Below are 16,368 nucleotides of genomic sequence, written 5' to 3'. Positions count from 1 at the left end.
ATCCCTCGCATGCTATATTTAAATCATCAACGCCTACAAGGGAACATTTTCCTCAGCATCTTAATCACTTCCTGAAAGGGGGGGAGACGTTTTTTAAAAAAAAAACTTATTCCGAAAGTAACTGAGACTTGAGGAAAATCAAAAATTTAATTTTCAACAAGGAAGTTCGATTGCAGAACCTACTCGACCATGGCCTATGGTAGGGTCAAAAGCATTATATACAAAACAATATTCTTTATCCTCGTGGCAATCGTTTTCGGTCTTGACCTCCATAGCGCACGATTCAAAGTCTGATGACTGGGATCGACTAATCCGTTTACCACCAGTGGAATCAAGCAAATGACGAAGTGCATAGCTGCGCATTGGATAATAAGAACAACAAAAATGCCAAAAATCGTCAAAGGATTTATCCGGATGCTTAGCATGATAAACCATCCAGGAATGACCGTTGACGCATAGGCCTGCTCGACAAAATGTTTCAGGACTACATCACACACAATTCCATCACATGGAAGCTGCACCACAATTGATATTTACAACAAAATAAGTCACAGTTTTGTTTTCATCTAACAATCAATCTTTCAATCAGTTCCAAACTTTACACCTTGGGTTCTTCCCCAGTGGAGGGTGGCTCTTGAGGCTGAACATCGTGTGGCAGTGATTCTTGGGGCTGGGAATCCCGAGGACCCTCATGCGCAGACGACGTTGATGGTTTTGCAAATTCAGTAGCAGCGGACGTCGAGGGTGCCACCTCCGCGGTAACAGATTGACGGCTGGGTTCTGGGGCCGGCCATTGACGTGGAGGAGCATACGGGCCTTGTGTAGCTGAACCACCATGAAGAGCTCGAAGCCTGCTAGTATCCATGGTTTGTTTTGCCTGGTCAAGATAGAACTATGAGGAAATAACCTCATAGCATCAAGATATATTTCAATCAATCTCAGAGTTAAAAGAAGACTAAAGCGTAGGCAAGAAAATACCTGCGCAAGGTGGTCTGCAACCTTTTTATGAGCCCCTTCGCAACCGCTCTTTACCCAAAATTCTTTGACAAAGAGTGTAAACACAACATCTACACTACGACTAGGGGCTGGAATATCTCAGTAAGCAGGGAATTTGTAGCCACGAGAACTTAGCATCTTGAAATGTTCCCACCGCTGTTGCATAATCACCAACTTTGGAAAAAATCCCCGGCAAAAATTTCAACTCATCTTGCAGCCACTGAAAGAATTTGGCAGGATCACCGGTACCAAAGAAGGGCTATGGTTCCGCACCAAATTGATTCAAAGCATCGTGATACTGGATGTTCACACCAAGGCCCCACTGCCAAAACTTGGAATCATTTTCTTCTAAGATTTTTTCTTGAGAAATGTTCACTTGCCTCAGCTCGAAAATAATCTTTTGTTTGGAAACCAGATCCTTAGCTTGTTCGGTCACGATCATCTTACTGGTTTCAAGTTCATTATGAACTTGCTGAAAGAGTTCCGCATCTTTCTGCAGTGTAGCACGGAGATTCGCTAAAGCCTCCTCTTGTTGCTGGGTGCGGTTAGTCAAAGTTTCAACTTCAATAGTAGAGAGGTCTTTGTTGTTGGATTCTATCAGCGCTAGCTGATCCTTCAATTCCTGGTTTCCCGCCTTTAGGTCATCTTTCTCAATGCGGAGGTCTTCCATCTTATCAAAGACCTTCTGGCAACCAAGTTTCCCAGCAATATCACCTTTCATTGCATAAGTGGTCATCAAAGTGCAAAGTTTAAGACCACTGAAGCCTTGAATGCCAGATTCAAATTCTATGAGCAACAACGAAAACTCATATCAGTATAAAATCAACAAGGACCCAGATTAACCTTTTTTAACCTTTAGGATCGAAATACTGGTAACACGGGATGTCATTATTAGTCTCACCAGGATCTGCCTCGGGAACTCCCTTGAAAGTAGGCTGATTTTCAGAACTTCCCTCAAACACTCCAACATCCCCAATCAACTTCAGCTCGTCAGAACCAAGGTGACTCATTGAAAGTAGAGTCTGAGCAACCGTGTCACCATCTGCAAATATTATAAGACAATAAAACTATTAAAATATGAAACAAAGTAAACCATTAACAAAAGTAAGAAATACTTCAAGAATAAATCACCTCTAGAGGGAGACAAAATGCCTTTACCCTTAGCAAACATGGAGACTTCAGAAGCTTTAGGGAAAGAAAATCCCTAAGCGCAAGTTGGAGAAAAAGATTCATTAGCAATCTCACCCTCTTCACGGTTCTCCTCTCAAGGCGAAGGGGACTCTCCATCACCCTTGCTTAAATGAGCTTCAGCGATTGGAGACAATGGTAGCGGATCCATGTCAGCTGCATCGTCATCTAAATATATCACGCTATCATTCTCATCCAGAACATCCATCATGCCGGCAAGAACTGTAGAGGAGACTCCAGGCATCTCTACGTCAAGAGAAAAAATTGTTTTCCTCCGTACGCTGGTCGGAATCAACTTCTGTCCGAAAAGTCTCTCGCTCATAAGTTTTAGCACTGGAAGATTCGGCAACCTTAGACAAAGGTGATTTTTTCAGCAACAACAGATAACTTAGGCGCAACCTTGCATTGCTTGCCCGATGCTGCAGCATCAACATCTCTTTTTCTTTTTTTCAGCGTGGCAGCCACCTTCGCAGATCTTCAAACAGTAGAGGAGCTGCTAGCTTTCAAACTCGGCTGCTTAGGAACATCAGAGAGCTCCTTGGACGATTTCTTCTTCCCTATTGTTTTTGCTTTAAGCTCGGGGCCTTCGGAGCCAACGTTTCCAGCTGGAACCATTTTCTTTTCTTGCTGGTTGTGCTAGGACAAGCACGCGGGCCATATGCAACTCCCATTTCATCAAAGACACGGTTAATTCTACCATTATGCCTCAAAGTTTTCCAAGCCTGTACGTGCTCTTTATGTAAATAATTACCGATCAAAGCAACAACCTTCCTCTCAACCTCCTCAACAATCTGTTCATCTGTTATCCCCTCAGGTTTTTTCACTCCAAACTTAGGGAACTTAACGGGGACCATCATCCTAGGAACATTTTTGTCGTAAAAGCTTTTAGGACCCCATCCGTGACCGAAGGCCAGATCTTGGCAACTAAAAACTCTTCAACTGCATCTTGTGTAGTAATAATCTGGCTGGCAAGGTAGTAAATATCGCCACAGGAAGAATTGCGAATCTTCTTTGAGAATGGAGGACATTAATCAGCATCTATGTCCTCAATCTTGCTCGCAAGAGGGTGCTCCACAATGGGTTTGCCTTCGCCGTCAAGGCCGATGACAACAGGAATCGTCGCATAGAACCAGTACAAATCCCATTTATTAGCACATTTGTTTTTCTGAGCAGGTGTTAAGGCAACTGGAATCAAACCGGCGCTGATTCGGCACCTCCAAAAAGTACAGCATCCGTATTGAGTCTCCATCTCCTCTTCGCCTACCAATATGTGTTTCTTCTAATGGTGTAATTCAAAGTGACGGCAAAAGGAATCAGCCTTGACTTCACCCCCAAATGAACGACAACTCCAAATATACTTCAAGAGATGAGGAATGGAGTTGGGATTTAATTGGTGCAGCTGAACCTTGAAAACGTTAAGAATGTCTGCAATACCTTTTCAAGAGGAAATCTCAAACTAGCAACAAAGAAGTTGGGAAACACTACGGTTTCATTGGTTTTTGGAACAGGAATTTCCTCATCATCCGGAGGTCTGCAATCTCCATTGGCAAAATAGTCTTTCTCGACGTAAAAGTCAATATCCCGTTGGGTCACTAACGAGCGACCAAAGAAGCAAGTGTTGGGGCATTCAGGGACAAGCTCATCAACATTAGCTTCAATATTCTCAAGATCTTCCTGTTCCCTCTCCTCCTCTTCTTCTTCTTCACTAGTATTTCTAGATTTGCTTTCAAAAGATTTCGTGCCAGACGCATCTTCACCCTCGCGGACTCATCGAGAACCACCCAAATCGTCATCAGCTATATTTGCATCATGCACATCATCTCTCAGCCCAGCAGTAGCTAACTCCTCAGAACTCATGAGTCTAGCGGTTTGTTTCGTGCGAGCCACGATTAATATCCTATAATAAAGAAAAGCGAGGAAAAATCTTAATAAAAAGAACCTAAGTAAAATTCAGGGGAGAAAGAAAAAGACACAGCAAACGCACCTTTGCAACAACTGAACATGAATCTCAAAGCAGTACAAATGCAAACAGCGAAGGTCTCCAAGCAAATGAGAGTGCGGAAAAAATTACCGCACCCCCGCCTCCTTTTATAGGCGTGAAAAGGTAATGTTTCGATAATCGTGCTCAACGGTAACAAAGCAAGGGCAAAAGCGTCAATTCAGCAACCTTCGTGGTGACTTCCTCTCTAGTGCGCGAGGGAGACGTTTTTTATCCTTGATCAAGATCAAATGATTTTTCGAGGGCTCAGCCCGTTGGAGTAGGACCTCGCCCACGAGGGGCTACTGTTGGGGATCTGGATCAGGGATATCAAATGCCACACTCGCACGCCACCCTCGCTGAATCGCCAGCGAAGGTAAGCAGTGTTTACTTTAGCATGTTTGCAGGAAATGATGTTTGGACGGAGCAAAGGAAGACGCGAGGGTCCGGGACACCTTCGCTTAGTAGGATCAAGGAAGAAGACGTGAAGCTCCAGGGCACTTTCGCAGATAGGCGCGGAGGTCCCAAGCACCTCTGCTATGGAAGACCAAGTTGGGAAGCGCGAAGGTCCCGTGAACTTTCTCAATGAAGAATTCGGTGGACAACCCAAGTTGCTCAAGTGAAGGTGTGGAGGATTGGAGTCACGTTGCGAACGTGACCCTGGTAGCGTGAATAGCGTGACCCTGGTAGCGAAGGTGTGGAGGTGTGAAGTTGTGTGTAGACCTGAGCAAAATAGACCCGACCCGGCTCAGCCTAGCCCGACACTCATTTAGGACCACTAGTCGTGGCGTTGATTTTCGCAGCTCGAAAAAAATGAGCGGGCTCAAGCCTGACCCAGATAATAAAATAAATTAAATTTACACTAGAAAATGATGGGCAGCCCAGCCTGAATTGGGCCCGATTTTGTTGGTCCGGTGGAGTTAATAGGTGGGCTTGGGCGAAGATTTTTGGCTCGAAAGATATCGGACTTTTTGCCGGCCCGAGGTTTGCTCAGGTTTAGTTGTGTGGTGCATTAGGTGGCAGGGATACTACAACAAGAGGTTAAGGGTTTAGTTCTTAAACATTTAAATGTCTTGTATTTCAAGTCCTACATAGATTCTAGAACGCATAAGTTTGCAAAACAAGCTTTCATATATAAACACTAAACATAAGAGAGATGTTAATACATAAAGGAAACAAACAAATATATTCAGAGTAAGTCCATATTTAACCCTACAACTCTTCAATTTGTCTAATTTTGATCTCGAACTCTAATATTGTTTAGCTTAGTTAGCCCAACTTTCAATTCTATTTAGTTTTGGCTCATGTTCCCGATAAAAATAGTCACCCCACAACCTTTTTCTCGTCTGCTTGCGTCTACCTGCGTCACGTTGTCGCGCTAGCTTCTACTACAGCTTCGGCCCGTCTAGTGTGTTTGATCCTGGAGCTAAAGTTTAGTTCGTGTTACATCGAATATTCGGATGCTAATTAGATGGACTGAGCATGAACTAATTACAAAACTAGCAGCAAAGCCCCTGGCTAAATCGCGAGACGAATCTATTAAACCTAATTAATCCATGATTTGATGGATTAAGATTTAGCCTAGGGGTTGTGAAATTAGTTTTATAATTAACTTATGTTTAATAGACCTCATTAGTGTCCAAACATTCGATGTAAATTGATAGGGGCTAAAATTTAACGCGGGATCATCCCCTACCGGTCCCGTTTGGCTTTGGCACAAAGGCCCGACGTCACGACCCCTCCCTACAGGACTAGTGGGATCCAGGAGGAAGCTTAGCAGTGAGGCCACCGTTTGCGGCGAGGAACGGATCAAACAAAATCCTGCCGCCAACGTAGCCTTTGCCACCGCCCTTTGCAGACGCATGCCCCACCACCTGTGTAGCCCTTGCTCATGCCATGGCCACTTGCCCTGCTGCTCGTGCGGTCGCTATCCGCCGCCGCCCCGCCGTCCGCACCGAGGAGAGACTGTAGGACGTTTGATCCTAGTTGTTAAACTTTAGCAGTGTCACATCGGATATTTGGATGCTAATTAGAAGGATTAAATATGAGCTAATTATAAAACTAATTACAGAACCGCTATACTAATTCGCGAGACGAATCTATTAAGCTTAATTAATCCATCATTAGCAAATGGTTACTGTAGCACCACATTGTCAAATCATGGACTAATTAGGCTTAACAGATTCATCTCGCGAATTAGACTCCATCTGTGTAATTAGTTTTGTAATTAACCTATATTTAATACTTCTAATTAGCATCCAAACATCCGATGTGACAGGTGCTAAACTGTAGCACGGGGTATCCAAACACCCCCAGAGTTAAAGTTTAGCAATATGGTATCGGATGTTCGGATGCTAATTAGAAAGACTAAACATGAACTAATTATAAAACTAATTGCGGAACTCCTGGACTAATTCGCGAGATGAATCTACTAAGCCTAATTAATACATCGTTAGCAAATGGTTACTGTAGCACCACGTTGTCAAATCATGAACTAATTGGGCTTAATAGATTCGCCTCGCAAATTAGACTTCATCTGTGTAATTAGTTTTGTAATTAGTCTATATTTAATACCCTTAATTAGTATCAAATATCCGATGTGACATGTGCTGAACTTTAGCGGGTGGCATCCAAACACCCCACGGGCACTGTTTGCTCCCCTCAGAAGTGATCTTTTTCGGTCCCGTGCAGCGTTGCATACTGTTCTCGCTTTTGACCCCAAGGACAGTGGCCACTGCTCAACCACCGTATGTCCGTATCCGTCCTGACCCCCTGGGCGTTGCGATGAGCCCCTGACCGATCTCGGACCGTTGGACACACCACAGGAGATGCGGCTATGCTGCAACAGCGTATGTAGCGCTGTGAGGATTGTTCTCGATCTCAATCGATTGGCCGCAGAAATCGAATTCGCCAGGTTTCTTCTTTTCCATTTAACAAATGTATATGAAGTATATTCTATTGTTTTCAAAAAATATATTCTATTGAAGTAGGTTTAAAGACAATTCGTTGACGAATTACTGTCTCCATCCTTAAATATGGTGTTCAGCCAGTGTAAGTTTAGGATATATGATTGTCTTTATTTGTAAAAATAAAAACTATAGAGCCCAGCTCCAAGGAGTGAGATACTAGAGAGTAAACTTTTGGTTTACTGATTCCAACCTTGCTACGGAATGGTCATTGACATCTAATTTGAAATTTCATTGAAACCGGTTCAAGGAAACGCGCGTCACACACACCATTGCCAACTGCAGAAAGTGCAAGCTACATTCAATATATAACTGCATTTTGCTATGTGCAACTCACATATGCACACTTGTTTAACTAGCACCTTTACAAGTTCATGCTGATCAAACCATTATTTTGCTCTAAAATATGGTTAGGGCAATGCAGCCTTGACCTGACAGTGATCTTCAGCAAAAGGAATGTTTCCTCTGTATATTATTTTTCTGCGAATCGGTTTGCCGGCCCCGATTTATATTGGCTTCACTTCACGTGATACAAGCAGTTAGATATTTTATTCAAATGCTCAAACTGTCGGTCCGTCATGCGATTGCTCTCCTTGACCTATTCACTGTTACAGCCTCCTAGACATTCACAATGCCACATGCATGCGTTCCTGAGTTTAAAACAGCAGGGGAAATTCATATAAAAATTTCTAGCATGGACATAATTACATACCTTAACTTACTTTTATAAAATTATAACGGTATGAAAATACTTTCAATTACACATATGCACATCTATACCCCTATGAATAAGAGCCTATCGCTGAAATAGCAACGCCGTTAAATTCTAAAATAAATCATACCCATGCTGAATCAATAATTTAAACTCGAGTGGTCAGGTTTTAAAAAGACCAAACTAGTTGAGCTAATATTAGGAACTGAAGTACATGCATGTTTATGGTTTGAAATGTCAAGGGGTCAATTTCTATCGTGTATGATTATTTAATTTAGAAATAGGGATTTGTACATTTATTTAAGCGATATTACATGGATGCGTGACCGAATCAAAGCACAACTGCCAATCAGATCAATGCCGTGTACTGCACTTAAACCGTCTGGTAATGAAGTACACACCTAATGAAATGTCAAGGGCTCAGTTTCTAACTATAAAAATAGGGTATGCACATTAATTTAAGCGATATTGCATGGGTGCATGAGCCAATAAAAGCACAACAGCCAATCAGCTCAATGCCGTGTATTAACACCGAAACCGGCTGGTAATGAACTGCACATTTAGGGCCATGAAACAGGAATACTGAGACAGATGGATTGATGTAGACTGAGCTTTTTGTCGTGGAGAAGGGTGCCGAGGTGGCTCCACATCCACGTGGGCTCGATGCGGACTAGCTTGACAGTTTTGCCCTCACCGACCGTGCTAGCCATTTTCTAAAAATCAGTCTTTCAAAATTTTGAAAGGTCATTTATTCCACGTACTCTTGCCACGCCATGTAAAAATCAATCGGTATAATTTCAACGTAGGGCCCGTTTGTTTACTCCAAGATTTTTATAATTAGACTTCCTCCATCCTAAATTACTATTCATTTTAACATTTTAGATACAAAATTTTTAATATATATAGATGTAGCAAAAGCTACGTATCTAGAAAAGCTAAAACGAATAGTAATTTGGGACGGAGGGGAGTAGTTTATAGGTGTAAAAGAAAAAATATTAAAATACACTTAACTACTTAAGTAAGATGTGGCCCAAGACACAGCTTATAAAAATATGTAAGCCAGGGGAGCCTAGATTATACAAGGACTTATAGGTTGGGTGATAATTGACCACATGATTTTGTATATAATCTAGACAATAAAAACTGAATTATATAAGGTGAGGGATAAACGAACAAGCCTTATGAAATTTCTAAAAGTTTATGTGTTCAAAGAAATGATCGTTGTTGAGTATCGCTGCATAAAAAGAGTTTCCTTATATATATGCAAGGTTGTATCAAGTATGTTTTCACAGTTATATTATTACGACCTCGTTGCTCTCCCTCCTATTCTTAGTTTATTCTTAGTTTGTTTGGGCTGTAGCTTTAGGCTTTTAGCTGAGTAATTGATTTTTGGCTTTTTTATGGTGGCACTTTGTTGTTTGCTTTTGAAATAGATTTTTAGCTTGTCAATCTCCAATGGAAGCTAGATTTCATGCTGGTTTCATACCTTTCTCTCTTATGGAACCAGCTCCTATACATTGTGAGGTTGATTCCATAAGGAACAAGCTCCTATGCAATAAAATCTAGGGAGAGTGGAGAGATAAGAGAGGGAGGGATGAGCATGGGTCTCATTTATAGATTCTATCCCTGGTTCTATGTATTGAAGCTAATACAATATGTGACATCAAACTATTGTGAGCCACGTCTAAGGAACCAGAGGCGGAAAAACAAATCTCAACTAGTCTTACAACTTCTATAGCTTCTAGGTACTTTTGTTAAAAAAAACTAGCAGTTCAAAAGTGCCCAAAACTCAAACAAATACAATCTTTGTTTATCTTATTATAAGTCAGATTTTCAAATGCTAGCCTAATAGCTAGCTGTTTGTTTCAGCTTCCGGCTTCTGACTAATAGGAGGCTGCACAACAGCAGAAACCAACTACTCCTAGATCTTATTCTTCCTCGAGATTATTGGGCCATTGGGCCATATCTCCATTGCGCTCTCGAAAAAGAAACGTTCGCTCGCACAAACTTATATATAGAAATCTTGTATGACATTTTTTCCGAAGAGTTGCTTGACCATTTTCTATATATATCTACCAAATGTCCACTACGTAGCTTAGCTAGTTCACAAGATAGTGCTAGCCTTACCACGAGAATTTAATGATGAAATGTGGTATGTCAGCATGTCTTTATGCTTTTTTTTTCGTTTTTATGATTCAAATTGGCAACAATCTCAAAAGAAAAATCAAATAGGCGAAAATAAACTACTTGATGGCTATTTACAATAATACCTCCTTTTCTGCAAGGATGCAATTGCCTATTTGATGGCAAGCTCCTCTTTCTTTAGGCTTCAGCATGGGGCATTTGTTAGGAAGTAGGAACAACCTGAGCGCGAATAGAACAGCAGATCTTGCATAGATCCTGACACCGGCCAGTTTTACAAAACACTTGCTCCCAATTTACGAGACGCAACAACAGGGCTCTTCATCATCACAACTTCTATTCCGGTACAGATACTGCCACTATATCGTTCTTTTACCATTTCGAGACTGCGTACATGCTGCTCGGCCACGTGTTCATCCTGTTTATTCCTGCAGAAAAAGATAAACAACAACACCAACACACGTAATAGCATGACGACGACGACAACAACACAACAGGTAGGAGTACCGGTAGTTTTTAAATTTTATCTGCTAATTCAGAGGGATGCCCCTTTTTGAACTCTTTAAAAAATTTGCACGCGCCTTTACGAGAGGTATGATTCGCTTTTCTCCGCTGCATCCATGACTCCATGTGCTTGTGCTTTCGTGCGTCCAGCGCGGCGCTGCGTCCGGCTGCCGGGCTCCGCTCGTTGGAAGGGGACAAGGATTCCGTCACCGCAGTGGGTTCAAGCGCATACGACAAGCCGGAAAAGTGTGCCGCGGAATTTGCTCGGGTTGAGCGCTGGCGGCCTCGGTCCCGTTCCCCGGCCGCCAGCGCAAGTACCACCCCGGGGGCGTTGTTTACTGTGCTGAAACCGTTCTCCCTGAGAACAAACGGACGCCGGTCAAGAATCTTTGGCTCCGGGGTTTCAAAAAGATGGCCGGCCTCGAACAGAACACTTGGGAGGAACATGTTGCTGAATGCTACGGAGTGCACTCGTGACTTGTAGCAAAATGCGCTCTCCTTTTATTTTATTTTATTTTAGAGGGAGTGCACTCGTGACTTTGATATGAAAGACATTTTTTTGGAAATAAAGTACTGTCATTGTTTTCCATTTGATATGGGAGAGCAATTACTCGTATCTGTAAACAGTAAACAAAGTGACGTTTTGGACATCGACATCTCATTGGCGATCTGTCACCAACCCTTGCTCAGTGTCCACAACTTTGGCTCCTCATTTCCAGTACAATATATTTATGAACGATAACAAGATTATAACCAAATTAGATTTTAGACAAAATGCTCCGTGTTGCTGATATAATGTTCAGTTTTAATATGCATAATAATGTACTTTCGGGACAATCCAAGTTTTAGTATGTTCACAACATACAACCCAAAATGTTGCTTTTCTTTACCTACTAATTTCTCGTTCAATATATTTATAAGCCTAACAAAATCATATAATAACTAAAACAATTTGAGAATACACAACGTAAGTTGATATCTTCATAGCAGTCAACCCAAAACATCACTTTCTTATATGATTCTGATTGTCAAAGCAAATCACATTGCATTGCAGGGTGGTACGTAGCATCTCCTGGGTCAATGATAGAACCAAAAGGTAATTGGAATTGGAACTATCACCACAAGAAAGGTTACCATTGCACTATAACCGATCAGCTAAAGCAACAACCAGCCAATCAACAGGATAGGTTGCAGAAGATCTCATCGTAATTCATTGATTATAAGAACTCGTGAGTCGTGAACACGAAGCAACTGTATAGGTACATTAGATAACACACCCATCCCGTGAGCCCTGATCGACAGACATGGGCAAATCTAGATGTCACTGAAGTCTCTCTATACCTTGTATTACAGTGTAGAACAACCTGTTAGCAGCTGACTCTCTCGTAGCATGTTTCACTTCCCCCAATCATTGGATAGCAACACCTGATCTGTTCGTGCAAAATTTTTCAAATCTGAGGTGGTGGTGTCATTTATCAAGCATGTCTTTTCAAGTCCGGCACCAATTGCTATCGGTAGTACGAAGCTAGGCTCTTGTTTACTTCGCGAATTTGGGAGGTGCCAAATTACTGTAGCAACACTGTAGCGTTTCGTTTGTATTTGTGAATTATTGTCCAAATATTGACTAATTAGGCTCAAAAGATTCGTCTCGCAAAGTACAACAAAACTGTGCAAATAGTTTTTGATTTCGTCTACATTTAGTACTCCATGCATGTACCGCAAGTTTGATGTGATGGGAAATCTTCTTTTTGCATAGTGTTAAAGTTGGGAGTTTGGAGGTAAGAGAACAAGGGCTAGGATGCAAAGCAGAACGGATGAAGCTGTAGTCACAATCAACTCCTGGAATGAGATACTGCGAATTAGTATTACTATTCCTGAAAACAGCATATGACAATGGAAAGCAGCACTATGATTCATTTTGCAATGATACATGACTTATTTTCCACTGCAAAAGCAGCATCCACTTATTGGAAAATGGACAGTTTCTAGTACCTGCTAAACTACCAATACATTGTCCAAAAAGGAAGTGTCAAAGAGTGGTATTTAAGCAAATGCGCTTGTCCATCCACATGATGGATTTTGCATGATATATTCAAAATGTTGGAAAAAATATCAAAAAGATTGGTAGTCCTACACCATCATAAAAGCATTTGATATGCAGCAGAAAATATCACTCATATCATACCTGAAAATTGTAAATGACAGATGGAATATATTGTCCAAGAAACTGAGAAAAATTCACAAGCCCGGTATAGCCCTGAAATTATTAGCACACCACGAAACCCGGAAGCAGTTAATTGAGCTAGAAAAGTAGCTCAATTGATAACTTTACACAAATCACTTAAACAGGATTGCATCTGAATAGTTCACTGACCAGGGATGTGGCAAGCATTGATCCAAGCACTAAACCCAGACTACATAGCACTCGTTTTGCCATATGTATACCTCGACCTTCAACCTCACCATACTCCTGACAGGATTATCATAAACGGGTACTAAATTCAATCACTATGCAAATAAAGTCCATGGTGATAGAAAAGTTAACAGAGTAAGGGCATCTATGTTTGTCACACCTAACCTTAGGCATTACAAGCCACACTTGTGGTTTGGCTAACTTTGTGGCAAAGTGAACATGTCCAGTTAGTAGCCATGCTTAAGGTTAATTATGCCAGATCTTTTGTAGTAGGCGTTTGGTGTGCTTCCACACATGTTTGCCTAAAATATGCAGTATCTGTTTGGTTTCTAGCTAAAGCTGGATACAGTTAACCCGTATTACAAAGTGGTGAGATTACATCTCTCGGCATAAAGTAGTTTCTTTAGAGAAGCATGAAGACATTAACTGAACTGCATAAATGCACTGGCCTATCTAAAAGTATTTTGTGCTGGTACATGCAGGGAAACAAAAATGCATTGGTAGTAAAATTTTACATCATTATTTAATTATTTGTAGACTCAATAAAAAATTGTTTTCCCTAAAAATGAGTCAGCTAAAATTTGGTATGAAAGAACTCTGAGCCATTAAGCTCTTCCAAACCTAGCACAGAATAAGTTGTTCAGGTTTTTTTTTTGCATCAGAGAACTGAAAAGGTAGTCAACATCCACAGGAACACAGATCCTACAGATACATGCACAAACAATAGCTTTTGCTGATCCCAGCTAATCCAAGCAAAGGTGCAAGGTGTGACAGCAAACTTCAGAGAAGGACATGCAGGAGTGGAAGCGTACAGAGAGAAGGGAAACAAGCCAGAGCCTGAAGAGAATCTTGCTGTTGCGGCAAGAGACAGAGTTTGGAAATGTCTTTCACCACCACAGCTACGGTGAGATTTTGTATGACAACACTCTGAAATCTTGCCTAACAACTTGGCAGATTAAAGTTAGTAAAGAACCAAACGCCTGCCTAAGGAGCCTAGGTAGAGAAACCAACCAAGCCCTAAGTGATCCAACCTGTGGACATCATTTCCTCGTTCAGAGTCTAAGGCATCATATATTCGAACATGGTGCATAGCAGTCTTTTCTAATTAGAAGTATATAGGCTGACTGCAATTGTTCCTTAGTATCTATCTTGAAATCAGTTTCGCATCCATCAAGCTGAGCTTCAGGTTAGGAACTACTGAACTAGTAACCAATGAGATTTCCTTTTTTTTAGAGAGAGAGAGAGAGAGAGAGAGACTTGCCTTTATGCACACAAGAAATACATTTCACAGACCTACCACGAAAAGCAAAAAAAAAGAAAACATACCATGGTCCACCTAACCAGTAGCCACCCTGTTACCTTAGTGTGCTTTTGTTTACATTATATCTGAACTACCATGAGCTAAAAATAAGAATCTGGGACAATATAATGCTTTCACACAGTGTTCCATATAGAATGTCGACAGTAAAAAAATGAAAATTAAACTTAGGAAATTGCCTCGCACCCCTATGAAAAACATAGATAGTATAAACTTAGGAACTGCCTTGTGTCCATAAATTGGCTCACATTATATATGGGAGCGATAGCTGGCTCCGTACCCTTCAGCTTCTCCAGTATTCGGTAGAAGTTCGCAAAACACAGGAACTGTAAGGGTTTCCAATCTGCATGGCCCAGGGTAGATATAAACATGATCTGCAACAAAAAAAACATACAAACAAAATTATGGAAAACTACAAGTTATTTCAATATTTGTTGTATAGAATTATAGATGATCACCACTGCAAAGCATGCATGCTAATTGAATTGTTCATTTTGCAGAATGATACTTTGCCAAGCTACAAGTGTAGAAACTATTTATATGTATGATAAAATGCTACGCTAGTCCAACTGGTACTATTTTGAATCGCTTTCCATTTCGTTCTTTTCAAGCTAAGACTTTGGTGCATACGGCAGTATGGCATACAGTTGAAGAAGCCACTCTTTTCAAAGGTTCGTAAAATTTATGTTTGCTAAAAACTAGCGAATACTAGCAGCTGTGAAGTATTTAATCATTCAAGATTTTTGAACAATTTCTTACAAACGCTGCTGATATTGCCATATTTATGCGCAGGTCCTTTACAGTGGATCTTGAGTATCTGTACCAAAGACAAAGATGATTGTAAGCACCATAGTACAAAAGCATCAGCCAAATTATCAATTGCTTGCAATGAACCTATTTTTTCTTGCAGTATATTTCCTTTTAATGGTATTGTTTTATCAGTGGGGGGCCTACCTTACTTTTTCACAAAAGAGAAACGGAATGATATGAGGATGTTTGCAGTAAACCTATGCACAAAGACTTCAATGTACAGCAATGTGAACAACCAGCTGTTATCTTGCACTTAATTCAAAATAAGATTCCTTTTGTACGAGCTGATGTTTTCATAATGAGCAGAGAAGTCCTAGCCTTATGTGATGGTGGGTGCATCATTGCAAATCGAAGTGTGCATAGAGAACAGATATATGGAAGACAAGTTTGGTTGCATTGAATTGAAAAGAAAAATACCTAGGTCCCTAAGGAACTATTGGTTGATCATCAGCATATCTGATGTCCTTTGACACCTGAATCAGTAAGCATACAAAAAAATATAGATGAGGTAGCCAAGAGGCTTTGATGTTGTCGCACCACTGTCATTCTTAACAAGCAGCAGACATCTCCAGGATTCCAGCCCAATCAAGTAATACAGTATAACATATAATTCTCTACAAACATCATGATAAATTTAGTCAGGATTGTAAAGGATAGTATTGGGTGTTCCTGGGTGTATTCCATTTATAGAAGGCGCGAATGTAAGAACCAAAAAGGATTGTAACTATATTTCTTCTTCTTAATGCAATGACATGCAGTGCTCCTGCATGTTCAAGAAAATACTAAAACTAATCATGAGGCCAGCAACGGGACATGGCTGGACATGGGTTTCTTGTCTGAGTTGCTATGTACCATTTCAGACTATGCAGCTCATCCAATCATAAAATGAGGAAAACATAAAACTGATCAAGGATACCAGAGGACTGGCAATTTGGCAACACTGCTCTTGCTTCATTTTAAAACCTGCGAATATCATATCTAATTGGATAGATGTAAAACAGCTTGAGACTTTACAGCACTAATATGACCATCGTACCACATATTCAGATTTGGAAAGTAAGTCATACATACAATTGCCGATTGAGTGGCATAGGTATCTACTCCCTCCGTTCCAAATTGTAGGTCATTTTAGCTTTTTTAGGTTCATAGATATTATTATGCATCTAATGAGCCTCAAAAAGCTAAAACGACCTATAATTTGGAACGGAGGGAGTACAATATAACGAGGGAAAGTCCATAGAACTAACCTGGATCGACCCATACGTCAACCCTTTCTTCCGATTCAACAGCTGATCCATCATTAGCATATCATAAGCCCTCTCCAACTGAAATCCAAAGAAC

General features: G+C 40.9%; 1 protein-coding gene across 1 annotated transcript in view; it reads right to left on the bottom strand.

The window, feature by feature from the left end:
* Positions 1 to 12,244: 12,244 nt before the first annotated feature.
* The window catches only part of LOC101759886, a 6,396-nt gene continuing 2,272 nt past the window's right edge, over positions 12,245 to 16,368 (bottom strand). The window contains 7 exon segments of the mRNA XM_012848981.1: positions 12,245 to 12,325; positions 12,672 to 12,743; positions 12,861 to 12,956; positions 14,466 to 14,591; positions 14,977 to 15,034; positions 15,445 to 15,500; positions 16,275 to 16,352. Coding sequence (XP_012704435.1) covers positions 12,245 to 12,325; positions 12,672 to 12,743; positions 12,861 to 12,956; positions 14,466 to 14,591; positions 14,977 to 15,034; positions 15,445 to 15,500; positions 16,275 to 16,352 — 567 coding nt within the window.

The sequence above is a fragment of the Setaria italica genome, chromosome IX (genome assembly GCF_000263155.2).
Source record: "Setaria italica strain Yugu1 chromosome IX, Setaria_italica_v2.0, whole genome shotgun sequence".
Classification (NCBI taxonomy): domain Eukaryota; kingdom Viridiplantae; phylum Streptophyta; class Magnoliopsida; order Poales; family Poaceae; genus Setaria; species Setaria italica.
The sequence above is the reverse complement of the archived record's forward strand: the minus strand, read 5'-3'. Positions and strand labels throughout refer to the sequence as shown.